Source organism: Sapajus apella, unplaced genomic scaffold (assembly GCF_009761245.1).
Source record: "Sapajus apella isolate SASKATOON/1434 unplaced genomic scaffold, GSC_monkey_1.0 scaffold90, whole genome shotgun sequence".
Lineage (NCBI taxonomy): Eukaryota > Metazoa > Chordata > Mammalia > Primates > Cebidae > Sapajus > Sapajus apella.
Window position 1 is genome coordinate 1724378 of NW_022437030.1, and position 23499 is coordinate 1747876.

Sequence of the window (23499 nt, forward strand, 5' to 3'; positions counted from 1 at the left end):
TCACTCAAGGTCAAAAAACAAAAAAAAAAAAAAAGAAAGAAAGAAAGAAAGAAAAAAAAATGTAGCTTACTCCTATCACAGTAGGGTCAGTTGAGATACTTCTGTTATGTAGAAGGAACGCTGAGGACCCAGGCATTATATAAGAGGCTAAATCACTGACCAAAAGTAAACTGGGAGGAGATAATATTTGAAAACCATTTTCAAGCCTACCACACTAAGACAAACATTACTTTTAGCATGTACCAACAAAAGATTACAATATCTGCTTTTACTTACAGGTTTTCTATGTTTTACTAGAAACATGTTTTTACTAAACACAAACAGTTTTACTAAACATGTTTTACTAAACACAAACAGTTTCTTTTATGATGTTTCTAAAACCATGTGTCAAATATCATTGAGCATATCACCTTAATGACCATAAATATTAAAATCCCCACATCCAACAGGTCCTCTGAGTGTGTGGACCTGTCAGGAGAGCAGGTGGCTGGCTCCTCAAAACCCCACTCCCACCTTAGGAAGGAGAATGGCCTTTCATACCTGTCATCATGAGAAGCAATTCTTTCTCCAAAGACCATCCGGGCAGGAGTTAAAGATAATATTCCGAGCTCCTGGAGCTGGGTTAAGAAGTGCTGTTCTGTTCATGAAATAAGTTGAATACACATTCAGAAAAGGGCTATTTTCCCAAATGTATCAATAAATGAAAGTACACTCAAATGTTTCATTTGGAGAGCTGTAGAAAACCTTTTTTTCTGTTGACTCAATTTTACTAACTCACTGGGAAGGGAAAAAACAAACCAATCAAGCCAGACCCATACTAAGGCAAAAACAACATATGAACTAAGTTTAGTTATTTTTTAAATATAAAAAGATTAAACTCATTGCTTCTTAAGAGGAGTAGGCCAGGTGTGGTGGCTCATGCCTGTAATCCCAGCACTTTGGAGGTTGAGTCGGGTGGATCACTTGAGGTCAGGAGTCCAAGACACGCCTGGCCAACATGGTGAAACCCTGTCTCTACTAAAAATACAAAATAAGCTGGGTGTGGTAGTGCGTGCCTGTAATCCCTGCTACTCAGGAGGCTGAGGCAGGAGAATTGCCTGAACCTGGGAGGCGGAGATTGCAGTGAGCTGAGATTGCATGCTGCACTCCAGCCTGGGTGTTTAATGAAGCCTACTCTCAACAACTCTTCCAGAGCTACACTATAAGAAATAAAGGGCAAAGAGAGGGATGACAAGAGACCCTGAGAGAGGGTAAGGGTGGGACTAGGGCAGATCTAGGGATAGGAGGGACAAATGGTTCTAACCCAATCCCAAAAAAGGTCCCTATGCCAAGAGTCTGTTGAAGCCTCCTCCTACTGGTCTCCTATCCAGCTTCTCTTAGGTGCTCATGCAAATATTTGCTGGTTTTCATGGGGCTAGGTGGTGACAATGGAGAATGGAGGGCCAAAGCCACATTTTAGAAAACCAGTGATGGGCGAAAGCAGCTAAAAGCTCAGGGCCTGAGATTCCCAGGCCTGAATCCCCTACAATAGTACTCATCACCGACTTAAGCAATGCAGAGCATGTGTAATGATTAAAAGACTCCTTCAGGGATCCAACTGCAAAAATAACAAAATGAATGATGTGTCACATGCCTCATGTACCCTCTGTTAAGATGAATATGCTCTTCAAAATGGGGGAAGTTGGGAATACTTGGGAACTGTGTGGTTTGACCATTTCTGCCCCACTAGTGACTAAATTTCACTTCCTGTTTAATGTGCGGGGCAAGTCCTGTACTCACCCTCCCTCCCCACAATTGACTTTATTTTTCCAGGCACTCTGATGTGTTAAATTGCCTGGCATAGCCCTTTCACCTACCTTCCTATCATGACCTATAACACAAACAACCTGAAGTTTCTCTGAACATTTCATGATTCATAGTAAGATCAAATCTTTTGTGTGTGGCCTGCAGTTATGCCAGAAGTACTTTATGGTTAATGGAAATGATTTATATTAAGCTTAACATAAGTTCCCCATAAACAACTATGTTAACTTTCCACCCTACCTCCTAGTATTTCTGATGCTGTGGCACTCTTCAGTTGATGTTTTGCTAGGTGCAGTTGATTTACAATTTCATTTTTAAAGCTGTTGCCCATGACACACAGCTCTATTCTAAATAGCATGTGTTGTAATTGTAAGCTGACTCATTAAACATTTCAATAGAAATTTGAAAAAACCAGTTTGCCTCACCTGTGACATTAGGATCACGCCTTGTTCTCCACTGAGGGACAAATACAGTGATGTTTCTGTTGCCAAGCTTCCAAAAATATTCAACCGCAATTGCAATTCCACGACAAGAAAAGAACTTTTTCAGACCATGGCTAGAAATAAGAAAGGAAATTAAGTAAAATGTATTTCTGTTTAAAGCACATTAAGTTTCACCATAAAAAGGTAACCTACACATACAACAAACAATAAGCAATGTTTCCTTCAATATTCTTATATTTTTTGGGATTTAGGTGCATAAAGTTAGGATGGAATCCATTGTAGGGGATGGAACACTTAATAGTATCTTAGGATTTTTCTTGCATTTTGTTGATCTAACTGGGTATGCCGTTGTGATAGAAGGCAGTGAGCTCCATATAATACCTGTTCCCCGTGACGGAAGAAAGGGACAAAGATGTGACACGGTCATCACCCCTGCAACCTCCAAAGATGCTGCTGTGTCCTGCCCCCAGAAGGCTCCACTCTGTTCTGGGAATGGCAATATTTACCCAGTTTATAGCTTACGAGAAACAAGTTGAGGGCAAGACTCAAATGAAGCTAAATGGGGGCTGTGAAAGGCTATTTTAAGAAAGCAGAGAAAAAAGGTTAAAAAAAGAAAAAAAGGAACAGTATAGAACACAGGTCAGCACACTTTTTCTGTTAAGAGCCACACAGTCTCTGTCATACCACCCAATTCTGCCACTATGGTGTGAAAGCAGCCACAGACAACTGTAAGTGAATGTGTGTGGCTGTGTTCCACATTTACAATAACAGGTGGTGGACCTGATTTGGCCCACAGTTTACAATCCCTGGTATAGAGGATTAAAAAATGCCCACGCCTCCATCCATAACACATTTCACTGGAAAGGAAGAAAGTACTTAAATTTTACTCTCCAACAGTTAATTAAAAGTGGAGATAAAACGTGTTAAAAGTTTAAAATTCTGCAGGTGGTAATTTGTCTACTCATGGGTATTAGAAAGAAAAAAAAGACTAAAATTTCAAACAGTGATGGTGTAATTTATGTGATTAGCATAATCTAAGTTCACTGCTTCAATGGTCACTTAGATTCCAGTAGCAGTACCCCCTGCATCTTCAGTCCTGTCTTCCCTCTGCACATCAAAACTGCTTTGTAGAAATACTTCACCTGAAAGTCCTGCCATTATGGGCATACGTGTCCCAAGGTAAACCCAGGTTCTCCTAATTCCAACCCACCCTGCAAATTCCAGTGATACTAACCTTTAAATGCAGCTGAGGCCTTTGATTCTGCTCAGGGCCTTCAAAGGCACTGTCCTTCTACCCTAATCCTGCCTGGCTTCCAGGACCCTTTCTCGTCTGACAGCATCTGGCCAAGTGACCCTCCCGCTACTATGTGACAACACTCTTAGTTTTGGCCAGGTCTTGCCATCTCACCCCTCCTGGTCTTGAGCCTTTCCTTGTGTTGCTTTCCATATGTGCAATGCTCTTGTAACTTTTTCAAATGCCCTCAGGACTGAATTCTGACCCCTCTTCATCTATGAAGCTATTTCTAGACACAGGGCCTCTCTCAGCCTCCTTCCTCTTCTGAGTTCCAATCCTATATGGTAGACCAGAATCACAGAGATAGAATGGCATTTAGATGCCTGGGTTAGAGAGAAAAAGGAATCACTAGGGATTGAGCAGCCTGCCTAGGTGGCACAGGCAGAGGGATGAGCTGGACCAGACTCTGGTTCCCTCACATCTGCCAGTGCCCTTTCCACGACCCCACAGCGGGATTGTCATCCCACCTGCATCTGCATTCCTTGAGAGCAGGAAGAGGCTGGACACTATGAACATCTAATGCTCTGTGAGATTCTGAAGAGCTACTTACAAACTCCTGTTTTTAAAGGCTATTTCTTTTTCAGTGAACCATAACCAAGATATTTCAGAGGCCCTTACCCCTGAAAATATATGTAAATAAACAAACCCAATCTTGATAATTCAGGAGTGTTTTATCTAAAAGCATTCAAATATGGCAAGAAAGTAGCAAAGAGACATTTGTAACTAGAAAAAAGACTGGGGGGGTGGTTTTTTAAAGGGGGCCTTTTTTAATCTTTCAAAAATAATAAACACCCATCACTCTAATTGCTTAACATCAGGAACATGCCTAGAGTTAGTATCAACCACAGCCTTAATTTGAAAATCCATAATAGAATAACCTGCTGGTTCTTAGAAAAACCAAGAAATGTGTATATTTAGTCCTCAAAAGGATAACCCTTGAGAGAACTGCACTGAAAAAGTTTTCAAGGTGGCTCCTTGGTTATTTGACAGATACAAATGTATGCTAACTACTCTCCCTCTTTTCCTCAACAGCTTCTGGTGATGGCAAGAACAGGAACTGGATAGAGGAAGAGTACCCAGTTCAATTCCACTGGGTCACCACATAACAAAGGTGGAAATGCAGACTGATGAATTCTGCTGCCCTAGACTCCTTACAAGTCTAGATGGGGAATAAAGGGAGTTTCTAGAAACATCAGCTCTCAACTAAATTCCAAAGTATTATTCTGAGTAATAAGATCATATCACTTTTGATACTCTTAAAAAATCTCAGGAGTGGAATTAAAACAGTAGTTCAAAATTCTGGTGGAGAACATATAAATTTACCCAAAAAATAAAACTACAACAACAAAAATTTAAGTGGAGTCAAATTATTGTCCTCAGAATAATACAGAAGGCCCACTAAAGACTCTTCTTCCGGACCGGGCGCGGTGGCTCACGCCTGTAATCCCAGCACTTTGGGAGGCCAAGGTGGGTGGATCACGAGGTCAAGAGATCGAGACCATCCTGGTCAAAATGGTGAAACCCCGTCTCTACTAAAAATACAAAAAAAATCAGCTGGGCATGGTGGCGCGTGCCTGTAATCCCAGCTACTCAGGAGGCTGAGGCAGGAGAATTGCCTGAACCCAGGAGGCGGAGGTTGCGGTGATCCAAGATCGCGCCATTGCACTCCAGCCTGTGCAACAAGAGCGAAACTCCACCTCAAAAAAAAAAAAAACAACTCTTCTTCCTACTTCAAGTCCTATACCTTGACCAGGAGACATGTGCTTACTCATCACTGTCTCCTAGCCTCTCTACAATCAATCGGACCAGAGTAGCATGCTGACAGGTAAACCCAGACCAAAGGTCTATTTTGACCCAGAGACAAAAAATATATATGATAACACCTTGCTACTTACGGGAAGGCCAAAGCTCTGGGGCTCCCAGCTTCAAATGCAGAATGAACAGTTATTAAGTCTGGGAGGCCAGGTGTGCAGGCCCTCAAGAGATTTAAGTGCCTGCTTCCATATAATTGGATAAAACTTATATCATCTAGTTGTTTGCCATATTATAGAATGCTGGCAACTGAAAGAAAGTGTCCAAAGTGGAGGAGAGATGGGTGACACATAGTAGATAAAAACTCATGGCGGCCATAGCACCAGACAGGAAAATGTGGGGAACAGTGGAAAGCCCTTTCTGAGTTATCCAGGAAAAAGGAATTTCTTTTAATGGAAACCTAATATGGAAAAGACTAACATGAGAAAATGGTCAATATACATAATTCTGGCAAGGGAAGGGGCAAATCTCATCTACATGGAAAATTATCACCCCATATAAGTCAGGGGCTCTCATTATGAAGTTTCAGGCTGACAGTGCCCAAATGTTTCTTGGCCACTACTGTGCTGTCTAGCTATATCATACACTGCAAACAATTTCCACTTACTCATCATTTGACTCATTCATGGTTATGAGGGGGAAAAAAACAAGATACACAAAATTGGCAGCATTAAAAACAGGGCGCTGTGAAATTTTTCACAGGTGGAAGGGGCTGCGGACCTCATACTGGATAGGCAAATGAACAAAGGCTTTGCAAAAATACATCGAAGGGTGGGTCTAGGCTGCTTTAGGGTGGGGCTCACACCAACGGATCCTATTGCTTAAGGACTCACATTTCAACTACTTCCCCAACTACTTGGGTCAAATCAGTGAGCTTCAGTCAGCAGCACTATGTAACCCAAGACTTAAGTATCCAATGATGCCTTGGCCTGAAAATTCCAACTTTAGCTTCTGTTGGAGGAGACAGGGTATATGGCAGCTCTGGGAAAAGACATTATGGGTCCAAATCTCTATCTCTGTAACACTGGAAAAGATTTAAGACATTTCATGTTGTATAAATTATAACTTTCACCTCACAATTGGTGTGAAGGTTGTTTCATTTAAAAAATACAGTGCCTGACACATAATAATGGGTGTTTTGGCTTTATCCCCAAAATTTGTTGCACTAAATATATGGCTTCAGTTAAAAATCTAAACTGGCCACTGCAACAGTAACCATGAAAATGCATGGTAAAAAGTCACTAAAAAAAAATCCTAAACTGGGCGTGGTAAGGCGTGACTATAGCTTCAGTTACTAGGAAGGATTGTCTGAGCCTGGGCAAAATAGTGAGACTTTACCTCTTAAAAAAAGAATAAAAATTCTAATTTGCTTTTAATTTATCAACAAGTTTTTACTGAGCTCCTACTATGTATCAGGGACCATGGGTATTAGAGGTAGTTCATTGAACAGAAAGAAGAGACACAAATCAGTTTCTTCATGGAATCTGGTCAAAGTTAATTCATGCTTAACACTGAAGCAACTAATTTAGAATAAGGGTTGATTTTTTTTTCCGATTTCCAAAAAAATTACTGAGGTAAATTCACATCACTAAAATAATCAATTCAATGGCATTTACTACATTCACAATACCATGCAACCACCACTTACATCTCGCTCCAAAAGAAAACTCAATACTCATTATACAGTCTCTTCCTAGAATAAGGGTAAATCTTAATTACTGACATTTTCAGATCAATTTACATCAAACTAAGTACAATTCTGTCTTCTTAAAGTAACACATTCTTTTGTAAAAGTATTGCCTTTAAACAAGGACATTTGTGAATCCAAAGAAAATGCAAATCCTCCCAAAACAATGTTTTCAAAAAAAAAAAAATAATAATAATGAAAGTCAGCTTGCAGCTTTCCCTTAGTGTACTAATTAGTGGTTTTCAAAAGAGATGATACTGTACTCAGGGCATTAGGAAATATGTGGGAGTGTGTTTAGGGTGTCACAATGACTAGGGAAGGATATTATAAGCAAAGTGGGATGGACTAGATTTGCAAAACATCCTGTCACGGATAGATAGCACCACTGTAAATTTCAACAGTGACCCTGCTGAGAAATATCCCTGTTAACTACCCCAAAAGGTTTTTAAAAAGCATCATGATCATTGCTCATTCTATGTAACTTGCATTTCCTATTCTTTGAACACCAATTTGGAAAATCTTTCCATGTGTAGGAAAGTGAAAGAGAATGAATACTGCTCACAATTGTGACCTAAATTTTGTGTCACCAGTTGGTTCAAGAAATCGTAACGAAGAAGAACTTGTTCCGGGCTTGGGGTGTGGGTGACTGAAGTTGTCTGACATTTTTGCTTAGATATCGCTATGCAGCTGCGGGTCATTTGCTGGGTTTCCCCTAATAGGGCTGCCAAAAAAACCAAAGTGCAATGACAATAAACAGTATTATTTGGAAATGAAGATAAGCATATTGCATATTTTTGCTGCCTGTCTTCAAATTTTAACATCTGAAATGATGGCATTTTCTTTTTGACAGCAAAACACAGCATCGATAATTCATTCAAATAAAAAGCAAAAGAATCCTTATATTTTAAAAAATACATACTAAAATATTTAGGAACATATATCTGAGATTTCCTTCAAATTAGGTGTGGAAGGCAGAGGTGAGGGCCAGGATGAAATAAAACTGCTCATGAGGTGGTAATTGTTGAAGGTGGGAAGTCATTATCTTGTGTATTTGAAAATCCTAATAAAACAATTTACAAAACAAAAATTATAAATATATAATAAACATGTATTTCAAAAATAACACTTATTTTTCAATCCATTTTTCAATCCTAATAGGTATTCTTAAAAACTCAGGGCATTAACTGATCTCTCAGAACTCCTAAAAAATAAGTTACACTAACATTCAGCAATTCGGAAAAGCATTGTTAAGATTTAGCAACTTCTCCCTCATTCCATGTCCAGGTGGCCTGTTTCTTGAATTGTGGCTACTTAAAATGCCAGACCTTGAGTATTTCTTCGAAATCACTGGTGTTAGATTAAATCTGGCCTAAAGTTGTCTCCATCCATAGAGACCTGCAAACTTATTATGTGAACAAATTGCAACCTAAGAGTATTCTTGTAAAAAATATGGCTGAGTCTCAGCCAATCACAGGCTGCCAACTGTTCAGACCATATCCATATAAGGCATATGCCTCATAACAGTATGCACGGATAAGGCAAATGCCAACCCCTAGTCAATCAAGCTGTTTCTGGAGGGCACTTCCTTTTTCTGCCTATAAATACTGCCTGCCCTCATTGCTGGGTGAAGATCTCTGAACCTCTCTTGGTTTAGGACGCTGCCAGATTCATAAATTATTGTTTGTGCACATCAACTGCTAAATTTCATTTGCCTGAAATTTAGCAGTGGGGGACTGGTTTTGAAAACTGAAGGCAGACTTAATACAGTTGTTGAAATGATATGGTAAAGATGTCCCTAAGGACAGGTCAAAAGGCAACAGACTGCAGCAACTGAAACTCCAAACAGTTAAGTGACCTGCCCCAAATCAAACAGCTGGTCCAAAGTGTAGGGAGACTCTTGACCCTCTCACTCTTCTTAGCCACAATCTTAAACTGTCCCTGAGAAAAGAAACTCAAATCAGAGGATTTTAAACTAAGAGGAGTTCCAAGACAGGCTAACTAGAAATGACGGGTTCATTAACTGATGTCTTTTACTAAAAACAAATAAACTTTTAATAGCCCACAATGAAGCTCAAACTAACTAACTTCCTTTGAAGGGAAACTGCCATTGCTCTATCCACAGAAGTACCTCACACCTATTGCAACTGCACACTCTTGGCTAGAGATCTGGCATATTCCATCATAAGATGAAAAAAAAATCCTTTTGCTTTAAGCTCTGTTGTCTTCTTTAGAACATAATGGTACTCACAGGATTAAGAATTTAATGACTTAAAAGTCACTATACTACATATCACTAACAATGCAATGTGAAAAGATAATTTTCTATCCTCTCTTGGCCTTAGAAATTAAGTTCAGCAAGGTGAAGTAAAGTTCATAAATCCTGAAGATGAACTGACAAAACCTTTCCAACCAGTTAGTTCTCATTCCCCTCCACCATTCAACTCTAAGGCTACAGATCAACAATATACAACATGTATGTATAGTTCCTATATACATGTGATTCAGAGACACCATTTAGAGCCCTATTTAAAATAAAATAATCTGCAGAAAATGGACTTACGTAATTGCAACATTGCTCCCATCTATAACAATGTGTTTTAAATCCGTTCTCCCCGGTTCATTTTTTAATTCCAGCTTGTAGGGTACTTTTAGAGTATCTCGAAACCTTTGGACCCCAGTAACTGAGGAATCAATATGATCAGAAGGTCCTGCCAACCTTGCATCAGTAACCGAAGGTAACAGCTGGGGCAGTGGCATTGGTGAAGAAAGGGCTGAACAATTTGGCTTAGAATGAGGAGAACTACAACATCCTAAACGTTTTTCACAGGCAGATTTCATATTATTTGGATGCAAGGGTTCTGGCTGCTGGTGTAAACCATTTTCAGGAAAAACAGGAACTCTGGGCTGGTGACTTGAAGGTCCCCTTGAAACAAAATTGACTTCTTTGGGACTTGAAGAGGCAATAGAAGGTGAAAGGCCATCAGTTTCAGGGTCTATGTTACAAACATAGTTCTGGTTTGAACCCCAGACTTCATGTTTCTGTTCTATTGGCACTGTTCTGAAAGTATTAATTCTGCAATTTGAGGTACATGGTTTAGCTTCCCCTTTGAATGGTAACTGAGGAAATTTTTCTACCATATTTTGCTGTGTGTGAGTCTGTGTTTTCTTTGGAGTGGAATCAGTTGTAAGCTCATTTGTGCTGCTATAAACACCTTTATTTTTGGTTTTGTTGGTCTCTGGATACACAGTACCAGCTGAAAATTCTCTGTCTTCTTGGAATCTTTTATTTTCTTTTTCAATTTCCTCTAAGAGCAATAATGGTTCAGTAGATGGTCCATACTCCTTAATGACCTTTTCAACAATTTCTTGGGAATAGCCCATGGTTTTAAAGAAGTTTACGAGGATGTTGTATTCCATTTCCTCAGTAGTGTCTTTTGTATCTGGACTTAAATTTTCGGAATCGGTATAAGAATCAGACAGGTCAACTATTACATTTTCAGCCAATGTCTTAGCATCATGTGAAATCTCCCCCTCCTGAACATTTTCCAAAGAAAACTGCTTCTTGGTATGCCTTTCTTCAGAATCAGAAGATCTCCTTTTCTGACACATTCTCTCATGGGAAAGTGCCTCTTCCTCTGGGCTTAGACCATTTATTGGGTCAAAAAGCACATCTGGTGAGCTAGAAAGGACTGTGTCCATTTGTTGTGTAAGCTCAGAAACAGGAGTCCCAGCTTTATTTCTTGCCTCTTCCTGCAAAACAGTTTCATCTCTGGAAATATTCAGCCCTGTAGCAGCATTCTGTGTAAACTCTGTTTGTTGAGAATCTTTAATTTCAATAACATCATCATCCCCTGTTTCAAAGAGATTCTCCTCACCTTGTGTGAGTGTCAAAAGTTCTTTTTTCAAGGAAGTGGGCAAAATCAGCAAATCCATTGTGTAATTGTCTGCATGGGCTTCAACAAATTGTTTGAATTCTCTTTTTACCTCTGATTCTTTCTGACTACTGGGTAGGTTCTCCTTATTTTCAAAGAGCTTTACAAACTGTTGAATGTGACTCCTAGCCATGACCACGGCCTCAGCACTTCCTCTGATGCCAAGAAGGCCAATGTCCAGAATGCAGAGGTCGGCACAAGTATCCTGAATCAAGCTTTTCAGAAACAGGCTCTCTGCTCCAACAAAAATGCAGTGCATGGCCTTGGGGTAACATTCTCTTTCTTCTAGTTCAGGTTCACAGATTCCTTTAATATATTCCTGCAAAGAGAAAATAAGAAATTAGGTCAATTTACACAAGTTCCTTTTAGCACATAATAAATTGCACATGTAACTACAAATGTCAGGCTGATTTTATAAAAATCACAAACATATTTGTAAGTTTGAACAAAATGTCATGTTTTAAATAAAACATTGAAAATAAAAGATATACCTTGCTTAAATCATCTTTAGATGATTTGCATCCAAATTTAAAAGGTCAGTATTTTGTAACATTTTATGCAATGTGATTTTAGGGATTTGCTGAGTTACGTAGTGGATAATCCCAAGGCTGGATTTACATCTCTAGTGAAAAGATATCTCTGCTTGCTACCAGTAATTTATTACTTCCATGATACAATCAAGAAATAAGATGATCAAATCAAGTGATTCACTAGAGAACAAATCTTGACTTTTAGTACTGTTACCCTTGGTTTCCAGATTTCTTGAAGGTATAAAGAATAACATTAATTTTTTTGGTTTTTATTTTGCAAAGCAAAAGCAAGTTTATTAAGAAGCAAACAAAATTTTTTTTTCCAGTGGTTGAAACAATCTATATCCTATATGAGTTTATGTCTGTTTCCTACAGAAAACCAGACTGTTAAATTAAATGCAGATCTAATAGAACAAGTGAATGTTGGACAGTACTGCTGTTCTCAGATGTTGGTATTGAAGGAGGTTGAAATGAGGCAAGAAAGGGAACTGGGTTCCCTTAGCAATTAGTTGCTACTGGAGTCAGAAGCATGAATCAAGCAGGCAAGCAAACACACACACAGGAACATATCTGTTAATAACTTCGGCTCTGGGGTCACTGTCTTGGTCTAAAATTCCAGCCATATGACCGATACTATCTTGCTCAGGTTACCTAATCCCTCTGAGCCCAGTTTCTTCAACTATAAGCGGAATGAAATCTCAGTGGTTTTGAGGGAATTCAAGAAGATAATGGAAGTTAAAGTCTTGACAACAGTGCCTTGCACATAGTAAGTGCTTACTAAATATTAACAATGCTGTTTCTGGAGAGATATTTGTAGGTAATGAGCCTGGAGATCTATGATCCATACTTCAAACTAAAATTAGAATGGTGTTACCAAAAAGTTTAACCTGCATAGCATCAGTCAAGAAGAAGTAAGTAAAAGCCTGTACTTACCATATTCTTGCTGTGATGGTAGTCACACAACTTTAGTGAGAGTATTCAAACGTGTATAAACATTCCTTGCTGCATCAATGATTTAGAACTACAACTGAGACGTGGGTCACCTCTGCTGAAGTCTGACTTGCAGACCCTGACTTAATGATGGATGAATGAATGGACTCTCACACCATTACAGTGTTTCAAGTGAGCTAGGGATGGCCATAGGTTGCTTCAGAGAACAAAATGCAACAAATCGACCTAGGCCCTCTCTGTCCATCACACATGTATTCCCTCAAGATTTTACAACAGAGGTTCTAAGTTAACACACTTGTGGATAATTAACAGAGTTACAAGAATGGTTACACAAATGATAAAAGCTTTAGGTTTCCAGCCCAGAGTAAACACTATTAACAGGTAATTCCTTTTTGACCTCCCACTGAGACAGCCACCCAGCACAAAGTTAACATGAGTAAACAGAGTAGAGACAAAGGGATGTGGGGTAAATAAATAGACTAAAACCGGGAAAAGCCTCATCCCTATTTTCTCCCTAACTTAATGGAGCGGTGGGCCTTCGGCCTGCTCCAATAAAACCTTTTTGGCCTTCCAAAAAGGTTTGAGACTAATCTATAATTTTTCCTAAAAATTACTAATATTTTGCCAGCCACCCCGAATGAATAGCAACATACAAAATTTTTGTAAGTAGATAGAACACCAGATATATGAGCTCCCTTACCTCCTTCTAAAAGCACCTTAGTATTTATGATTTTGGCGGTGAGGCATGGAGGTAACTGGTGCTGGATAGAGGAGTTGTGTCTTATTTTTTCAGAGACAGGGTCTTGCTCTGTTGCCCAGGCTCAAGTGCAGTGGCGTGATCTCAGCTCATTGCCAACTTCTACCTCCTGGGCTCAAGCGATCCTCCCATCTCAGCCTCTTAAGTAGCTGGGACTACAGGTATGCACCACCACACCTGGCTAATTTTTGTGTATTTTGTAGAGATGAGATTTCATCATGTGGCCCAGGCCGATCTCAAATCCCTGATGAGCTCAAGCAATCTGCCTGCCTTGGCCTCTGAAATGCTGGTGTTTCAGGTATAAGCCACTGTACCTGGCCAAGCTCTGTCTTTTTAATAGAGCAGGCTGCTATTTTTTTGTGAACATATCAACTGAGTTAAACACAAAGTACTGTAACTTATCCCCTTTTCCTGAATGTGCAAAAGTGTTAAATACTGAGGTCAGCATCCCTGAAGATTTCCAAAGAGGCAATATTTAGCTCTCACTTGTTTGAAATTATGCTGTATTTAGGTTGTCGCTTTAAAGTTTTAAAATTTTGAAATAATCACAGGTTCTCAAGAAGTTGCAAAGGTACTACATAAAGTCCTGTGTACTCTTCAGTTTCCTCTAATCATTCTATCTTACGTAATTACAGTACAATTTCACAGTCAGGAGACACATTTCTGTCTATATAGTTCTATCATATGTGCACTCATTTTATCGTATGTGCAGCTTCCTGAAACTACCACTTCAGTCAAGATACAGAACTATCCCATCACCACAAATATTTCCCTCATTAACCCTTTATAGTCATGCCCACCTACTCCTACCTTCCATCCCTAACCCCCCACAATCTTTTTCCATTTCTGTAATTTTGCAACTTCAAGAATGCTATATAAATGGAATTATACATGACTTTGGGGTTTGCTTTTTTTCCCACTCAACACGCCGATGTTGAAATCCATCCAAGCTGTTGCACATATCAAGAGTTCATTCCTTGTTACTGCTCAGTCGTATTCCATGGGATGGATGAACCAGGTTTTTATCCATCTCCCTACATTTTGGTTGCTCTTATTTGGAACTATTACAAATAAAGCTGCTATGAGCAATCATGTGCTAGTTTTTATGTGAACTCAAGTTTCATTTCTCTGGGATAAATGCTCAGGAGGGCAACTGTTGCTGGGACGTATGTTAAGGGTGTGCTTAAGTTTTACAATGGACTGCCAAACTATTTTTCAGAATGGCTATACCATTTTACATTTCCCCAACCATGTTTGAGAGATCCAGTTTCTCCACAACATTGCCAGAATTTGAGAGTCACTAATTTTTATTTTACTTGCTCTAATAGGAATGTGGTATTTGGTCTTAGTTTACACCTCCCTAATATAGTGGCGTTAAACATCTTTCCATGTACTACTTATCATTTACATATTCTCTTTGGTAAAATACTTATTCCTTTTGTCCACTTTCTTCCTTTAAAAAGTTTTCTTTTAGGCCAGCGCAGTGGCTCACACCTGTAATCCCCACACTTTGGGAGGCCAAGGTGGGCAGATCATGAGGTTAGGGGATCGAGACCATCCTGGCCAACATGGTGAAACCCCATCTCTACTTAAAATATAAAAACTAGCTGGGTATGATGGTGCGTGCCTATACTCCAAGCTACTCAGGAGGCTGAGGCAGGAGAATCACTTGAACCCGGGAGGCGGAGGTTGCAGTGAGCTGAGATCGCACCACGGCACTCCAGCCTGGCAACAGAGCAAGACTCTGTCGCAAAAAAAAAAAAAAAAAAAGTTTTTTTCTTTTAATTTAGCCTAGGTAACATGGTGAAACCCCATTTCTACAAAAAATACGCCAGGAGTGGTGTTGCGTGCCTGTAGTCCCAGCTACTTGGGAGGCTGAGATAGGAGGATCACTTCAGTCCAGGATGTTAACCCTGCAGTAAGCCAAGATCATGTCACTGCATTCTAGCCAGGGCAAAAGAGCGAGACCCTATCTCTAAAACCATTTTTTAAGTTGACAAATGATGATTGTGTGTGTACATATTTCTCTATATACGTGTGTGTGTGTGTGTGTGTGTGTGTGTGTGTGTGTGTGTGTGTATTTTTGGAGACAAGCGTTTCACTCTTGTCACCCAGGCTGGAGTAGAATGGCGTGATCTTGGCTCACTGCAACCTCTGCCTCCTGGGTTCAAGCAATTCTGCTGCCTCAGCCTTCCAAGTAGATGAGATTACAGGCATGTGCCACCACAACATCGCTAATTCCGTATTTTTAGTAGAGATGGCACTTCACCATGTTGGCCAAGCTGGTCTTGAGCTCCTGACCTCAGGTGATCCACCTGCCTCAGCCTCCCAAAGTGCTGGGATTACAGGGATGAACCATTGTGCCAAGTTAATTGTATATATTCATGGGTTACATAGGGAGGTCTCGATACATATAATACATAGTGATCAGAATAATCAGCATATCCATCCCAAACATTTAGCATTTCTCTATGTTGGGAGCACTCTATATCCTTCTAACTATTTGAAACTATATATTATGGTTAACTATAGTCATTCTACAATGATATGGAATACTAGAATTTATTCTCCCCAGGGAGCTGTAATTTTGTATCCTTTAACAAATCTCTCCCTACCCTTCCTAGTCTTTCATGTCCTGTCCATTTTCTAATTGCATTGTTTGTTTTTTTTACTGTTGAGTTTTGAGAGCTCTTTATATATTCCAAGAGTCTTCTGTCAAATATGTGGCTTGTAGATATTTTCTCCTAGTGTGTAGTTTGTTTTCCCATCTTCTCAACAGGGAGGTTTGTGACAGCAAGTTTTTAATTTTAAGGAAGTTCAGTTTAACGATTTTATTCTTCGCCAAGCCTGAAGTACTGAAGACTTCTTCAATGTTATCTTCTAAGTTACACATTTAAACCTATGATCCATTTTTAGTACGTTTTAAAATAAGGTGAGGTTTAGCTTGAGATCCATGTTTTTGCCTATAGGTATAATATTGCTGTAGCACCACCAATTCTTGAAAAGGCTATTCTTTACCACTGAATTGCACCTTTGTCAAAAAAATCACTTGGCCATACTTGTGTAGGGCTACTTGTGAGTTCCCTATTCTGATCCAATCTATGTATCTATCCCTTCATCAAGAGCACACTGTTTTGATTACTGTAAGCGTATAATGTCTTAAAATTGGGTAATGATTTGCTCCCTCTTTATAATTTTTTCAATTGCTTTAATTATTCTAATTCCTCAAAGCTGGAGGCATCAAGCTACCTGACTTCAAACTATACTACAAGGCCACAGTAATCAAAACAGCATGGTACTGGCACCAAAACAGAGATATAGACCAATGGAACAGAATAGTGACCTTGGAGGCAATGCCACACATCTACAACCATCTGATCTTTGACAAACCTGATAAAAACAAGCAATGGGGAAAGGATTCCCTGTTTAATAAATGGTGTTGGGAAAACTGGATAGCCATGTGCAGAAAGCAGAAACTGGACCCCTTCCTGACACCTTACACTAAAATTAACTCCAGGTGGATTAAAGACTTAAACATAAGACCCAAAACCACAAAAATCCTAGAAGAAAACCTAGGCAAAACCATTCAAGACACAGGCATAGGCAAGGACTTCATTACTAAAGCATCAAAAGCAATGGCAACAAAAGCCGTAATAGACAAATGGAATCTAATTAAACTCCAGAGCCTCTGCACAGCAAAAGAAACAATCAGAGTGAAACGGCAACCAACAGAATGGAAAAAATTTTTTGCAATCTACCCATCTGACAAAGGGCTAATATCCAGAATCTACAAGAATTAAAACAGATTTACAAGAAAATAATAAATCCATTCAAAAGTGGGCAAAGGACATGAACAGACACTTTTCAAAAGAAGACATATATGAGGCCCACAAACATATGAAAAAATGCTCATCACTGGTCATTAGAGAAATGCAAATCAAAACCACATTGAGATATCATCTCACTCCAGTTAAAATGGCGATCATTAAAAAATCTGGAGACAACATATGCTGGAGAGGATGTGGAGAAATAGGAACGTTTTTACACTGTTGGTGGGAGTGTAAATTAGTTCAACCATTGTGGAAGACAGTGTGGCAATTCCTCAAGGACCTAGAAATAGAAATTCTATTACTGGGTACATATCCAAAGGATTACAAATTGTTGTATTATAAAGATACGTGCACATGTGTGTTGACTGTGGCACTGTTTATAATAGCAAAGACCTGGAACCAATCCAAATGCCCATCGATGACAGAATGGACAAGGAAAATGTGGCACATATACACCATGGAATACTATGCAGCCATGAAAAACGATGAGTTTGTGTCCTTTATAGGGACATGGATGAATCTGGAAACCACCATTCTCAGCAAACTGACACAAAAACAGTAAATCCAACACCACATGTTCTCACTCATAGGTGGGTGTCGAACAATGAGAACACATGGACACAGGGAGGGGAGCATCACACACTGGGATTTGTTGGGGGGACTAGGGGAGGGACAGCAGGGGGTAAGGAGTTGGGGAGGGATGACATGGGGAGAAATGCCAGATACAGGTGATGGGGATGGAGGCAGCAAACCACATTGCCATGTAGGTACCTATGCAACAATCCTGCATGTTCTTCTCGTGTACCCCAGAACCTAAAGTACAATAACATATATATAAATTAATTAATTAAAATAATTATTCTAGTTCCTTTGTTTTCCTATACAAATTTTAGAATAATTTTGTCTGTGTCTACAAAATATCTTGCTGGAATTTTATCAGCAATTGTGCTGACAATTACGTGTCAGCAAGTGACATGAATCTGAGGATAACTGACATCTGCTGAATCTCCTGATCCACCAATCTGGTATTTCTCTTCATTTATTTACATCTAATTTGCTTTTTTATTAGCCTTTTGAGTTTTGAGAATACAAATCCTGTACGTTTTGCTAGATTTCATGTTGTAGGAATTTTATTTTTCTGAGTGATTGCACACAGTGTTTTATTTTAAATTTTGGTTTCTGTGTCCACTGTTAGTATATAAAAATATAATTGATTGCTGTATGTTAATCATGTATCTTGCAATCTTCCTGAATTCACTTATTCCTATTAAAAGTTCAAGGATCTGTGTGTATATGTAGTTTCCTGGGGAATTCCTACAGACAATTACGTCATCTCCAAATATTTCTTTTCTGATTTATATGCCATTTATTTTCTTGCCTTACTGCAGTAGCTAGAAAGTACAGCACTATGTTGAGGAGCAGTGGTGAGAGTGGATACGCTTGCTTTGTTAATGAACTACAGGTAAAAGCATTCAGTCTTTTTCATGATTAAGAATGATGTAACCTGGAAAATTTTTTACCAATGTTCTTTTATCACATTGAGGAAGTTACCTAGTTTTCTAGGATCATTAATATGAATGAGTGTTGACATTAACAAAGGCTTTATTGCATCAATTGATATAATCCTGTGATTATTTTTCTTCCTCACCCTGTTAATACGGTTGGTTACATTGACTTCTGAAAACTGAACCAGGCTTGTATCCCTGGAATAACTCCTACTTGATTATGGTGTATAATTCTTTTACATATTGCTGAATTATATTGGTAAACATTTTATTAAGAATCTATACATCTTTTGCATCTGTATTCACAAGGGACTTCGGTCTACAGTTTTCCTTTTTGGTACTGTTTTTGTCTGTTAGGCATCAGGGTAATATAGGCTATACATGAGTTAGAAAGTGTTCTCTCCTCTTGTAGTTCTTGGAAGAGACTGCGTAGAATTGATGTTAATTCTTTTTTAGACATTTTACCATTTAAGTGGCAGAAATACCCTTTCAACACTGCTTTAGTGGCATCCTGAAACTTTGATATGCTGCATTTTCATTTAGTTCAATATATTTTTAAAAATTTCCCTTTTGACTCATAAATTTAGAAGTGCTATTTAAAATTTTTGAAGATTTTCTTGCTATCCTTCTGTTATTGATTTTTAGTTTGATTCCTTTGTGGTCAAACACTATATGACTTTAATTATTTTAAATTTATTAAGAATTGTTTTATAGCCTAGCATAAGGTCTATCTTGAGAGTTCTACAGGTGCTCATAAAGAATGTGTATTCTGCTGTTAAGTGGAATGTTTTACAGATGTGTACTAGAACCTGGCTGGTTGATGGTGGCGCTGAGTTATCCTAGATCCTCATTTATTTTGTTTAATGGTTCCATCAATTGTTGAGAGACAGGTGTTGAAGTCTCCAACTATAATTGTGGATTTATCAAGTTCTCCTTTCAGTTCTGCCAGTTTTTGGTTCACATATTTTACAGCTCTATTGTTAGGAATAAAAACATTTAGCACTGTTACATAATGTCTTCTTGAACTGACTCTTATCATTATGTAGTTTCTCAATCTCTGGTAACTTTCTTTGCTCCGAAGGCTGTTGATAGTAATATTGTCACTCCAGTTTTCTTCTGAATAACGTTTGCATGGCACATGTCTTTCTTCCTCCTTTTAGTTTTCACTTAACTATAATATTTCAATTCAGTTTCTTGAAGACACCACAGTTGGATCATGTTTTTAATCTATTCTGATAGTACCTATCTCTTAACCGGAGTGTCGATTTACATTTAATGTGATTGTTGGCAAATCTGTCTACCATTTTACTTTTTTCCACTTTCTTCCTATATTTGACTCCTGTTCTAGCTTGTCTTTTTTGGCATTACACAAACACTTAGTATAATAATTTACCTACCGCATTTTTTTTTCTTTGTGAGACAGAGTCTTGCTGTCACCCAGGCTTCAGTGCAGTGGCGCAATCTTGGCTCACTGCAACCTCCATCTCTCAACCTTCATCACTTCCATCTCTGAGGCAGTGATTCTCATACCTCAGCCTCCCAAGTAGCTGGGATTACAGGTACACCACCATGCCTGGCTAATTTTTTGTATTTTTAGTAAAGACAGCGTTTTGTCATGTTTGCCAGGCTAGCCTCTAACTCCTGGGCTTACGTGATCCACTTGTCTGGGCCTCCCAAAGTGCTGGGATTACAGGCAAGAGCCACCATGCCCAGCCACTACTGCATTTTTATCTCTTCATATAGTTTTTAAGTGGTGATGTTACTGATTACAATACTATTAACTTTCACAGTCTACTTATCAATATTCTATCATTTCGTAAAACTGTACTACTTATATTAATCATGTTTCTTATTTTCTGTATCATATGATACTTTGACATGTTGGGGGACCTTTCAATGAGAGAGGCTGCCCCTTCCAGAGCCAGCTAATTCCCAGGGGTGGTCCCCAGCTTGTCTGGAGGATGTCTTTTAGGTGCAGACTGCCTGACCCAGTGCCATGCTCTCTCCCATCTCTTTAATTCTTACATACCAAGCCAATATTTCCCCTGCACTAAATCAACTTAAGGCCAGGAACCAGACAACCTATAAATCCTGTGAGAATTATTCAAACAATCTAATCTTAATTACTTACCTCGCTCTGCCTTCCCTTTCTCAGAGAAGACCCAAAAAAGTCTCTGGCTTAGGTTTTCCTCTGGCCTGCATCTACCTCGTGACCAAAACCTGATGCTTTCCCTGTGGTCCTGCATAGCATGGCATGTCCCCTTCTCTCAGCAAATATAAGTAGTAAATTCTTTCAACAGCATTGACCTGTGTTGTCACCTCCATAAATTCAAATCCCATCGGTACAAATTTTAGAACACCAACATACAGGCTTCTTTATTCCTGGTTCCTTTCCTCTCTCCAAAGTTATATGTTATAGTGATCTCATACATTTTATTTACATGCATTTGAAACCCCACTGGACAACATTATAATTTTTGCTTTCATTGTACGAAATTCATTTTAAAGAAATCAAGAGGAGAAAGTAACCTACTACATTTACCCAGATATTTACCATTTATATTTGAAGAACTTTCCTTAGGACACTACCTAAGGAACAGACTGTCTGGAGTAGACTGTGGGCAATAATTTCCCTTTAGTTTTTCTTCAACTGGGAATGCTTTATTTCACTTTCATTCTTGAAGGATAATTTCACTGGATAGAGAATTCTGGGTTAACATTTCTTTTTTACCAGCAAACTGAGAATAGAAGAAAATGGGTTAACATTTCTTCTCTTTCATCACTTAAAAAATATTGTGCTACTTTCTTCTGGGCTTTGCAGTTTCCAATAAGTCATAGTCATTTGAATTGTTGTTCCCCCACATGTAGTGTGTTTTTCCCTGGATGCTTTCATGATTTTTTTAAAGTCCTAGGTTTTCAGCAGTGTGCTTTCAATGTGTATAGGTATGGAAATCTTTGGGTTTATTCTGCTTGTGTTCTGTGAACTTCTTGAATCGTCATGTTCATATCTTTTGCCAAACCTGAAATGTCTCCAGGAATTATTTCTTCACATACTTTTTCAGCACCACATACTTCTGCCGTTTGGTTCCTCTATCTTCTGTTTCTTTGCTGAAACTTTCTTTTTCTACTGGTTTTAAGAGTATTTGGGATTGCCTGTGGACTATTTTCAGTTCCTGGTTGAATATTTTAGTCTTTTGTCAAATATGTGCAACATCTGTGTCATCTCAGCATTGCTGTCTTTTCCTACAAGAATTGAGATTTTCCTATCCCTTTATATGCCAATTTTGTATTATATCCATTCTGAACAATGAAGAATTATGAAGTCTTCAATCTTGTTTAAATCTTACAGATATTGAAACTTTTGTTTTCGCAGATAGTTGGCATAACTAGATTCAGGCTGCAAGCTGCAACCTGTCTTCTGAGCTGTGGTTCCAATATCAGTTCAGTTTTCAAAGCCCTACAATGCTATTTTTTCATTTTAATTTTTGACACAGGGTCTTGCTCTGCCACCTAGGCTGGAGTGCAGAGGTGCCATCATAGCTTACTGCAGCCTCAACCTCCTGGGTTCAAGTGATCTACCCACTTCAGCCTCTGGAGTAGCTGAGACCACACGCACATGCCACCATGCCCAGCTAATTTTTGTAAATTTTGTACAGATAGGGTTTCTCCATGTTGCCCAGACTGGCCTTGAACTCACTACTGGGCTCAAGCAATCCACCTGCCTTGGCCTTCCAAACTGCTGGGATTATAGGCATGAGCCACCTTGCCTGTCCTGCAATGCTATGTATCCATTCCACATGTATGCCACTGTGTAGCCAATTCTAGGACTTGGATAGTGGTCTTTTTGTTAAAAAGCCTTTCTTAACACTGATTAGGAAAAGATCCATGCACATGTAGCTTGGGGATGAGCCAAACGGATCATAAACAACTTCATGGCTCACTTTCCTGAACTCTTCCCTTTCTGCTACCTGCCTGGTACTTTCTGGTTTCCTGGGGATCCTTCTTTGGTCCCCCACCCAGAAAGTTGGCGCTTTTGATTAACCCGCTCTGCCTTGTACCTATGCAACTGTGCTTGGATCCAGCCAGGACACACAGAGAGAAAAATCAATGGAGCCCACAACCCCAATTAGAAAGAAAGGTCCTCCTATGTTGGAATTTTGGTTCCTGCACGCTTCGATTGCCACTACCAATACATGATTATTTAGGGCTGGGTTGCGTAAGAATGAAGAAGAAAAAAAAAAAAGGAGGAGGTTTCACTCTAAATTTTAAATGCTTCCTTTTCTGTCCCTTGGGCCCAAACCAGAAGGCTTTTCCTAGTGTGTCCCAGTGCCCATTTCTACTTCCAGGTGGAGCTGTGTTAGGTTCATGTTAGAGGATTAATGAGGGGAACGAATGGTAAACTCACTACTGGTTTGGTGGTACTTTTTCTTTTTCTTTGAGATGGAATCTTACTCTGTAGCCCAACCTGGAGTGTAGTGGCACAATCTTGGCTCACTGCAAACTCTGCCTAAGGGGCTCAAGCAATTCCTTGCCACAGCCTCCTGAGTAGCTGGGACTACAGGCACGTACCGCCATGCCCAGTGAGTTTTTTGTATTTTAGTAGAGATGGGGTTTCACCATGTTTCCCAGGGTGGTCTAGAACTCCTGAGCTTAGGTGACCTGCCCGCTTCGGCCTCCCAAAGTACTGGGATTACAGGCATAAGCTACTGTGCCCGGCTGGTGATACCTTAAATTCTGGTCTTTGTTCTAAATCTGCCTGCTACTATATATTTTTCAGTGTCCTTAAATAGTTGCTGTATGCATTCTGTCTGGGTTTTATAGCTGTATTCAGTAGGACTGACAGGGTGGAGCGTGCTTACTCTTTTTTTTTTTTATTGATTTAATATTCAGCAATCTAATCTTGCTAACGTGTGTGTGTGTGTGTGTGTGTGTGTGTGTGTGTGTGTGTGTGTGTG

At 39.3% G+C, this 23499-nt stretch overlaps 1 protein-coding gene across 2 annotated transcripts in view; it reads right to left on the reverse strand.

The window, feature by feature from the left end:
* Window positions 1-23499, reverse strand: part of N4BP1 (NEDD4 binding protein 1) — a 73541-nt gene that overhangs the window by 9759 nt on the left and 40283 nt on the right. For both annotated transcript variants that reach the window (XM_032255639.1, XM_032255640.1), the window contains exons 2-4: window positions 9600-11290; window positions 2229-2359; window positions 541-637 (exon numbers count right to left, since the gene is read on the reverse strand). In XM_032255639.1, coding sequence (XP_032111530.1) covers window positions 541-637; window positions 2229-2359; window positions 9600-11290 — 1919 coding nt within the window. The remainder of the gene's footprint in view (window positions 1-540; window positions 638-2228; window positions 2360-9599; window positions 11291-23499) is intronic.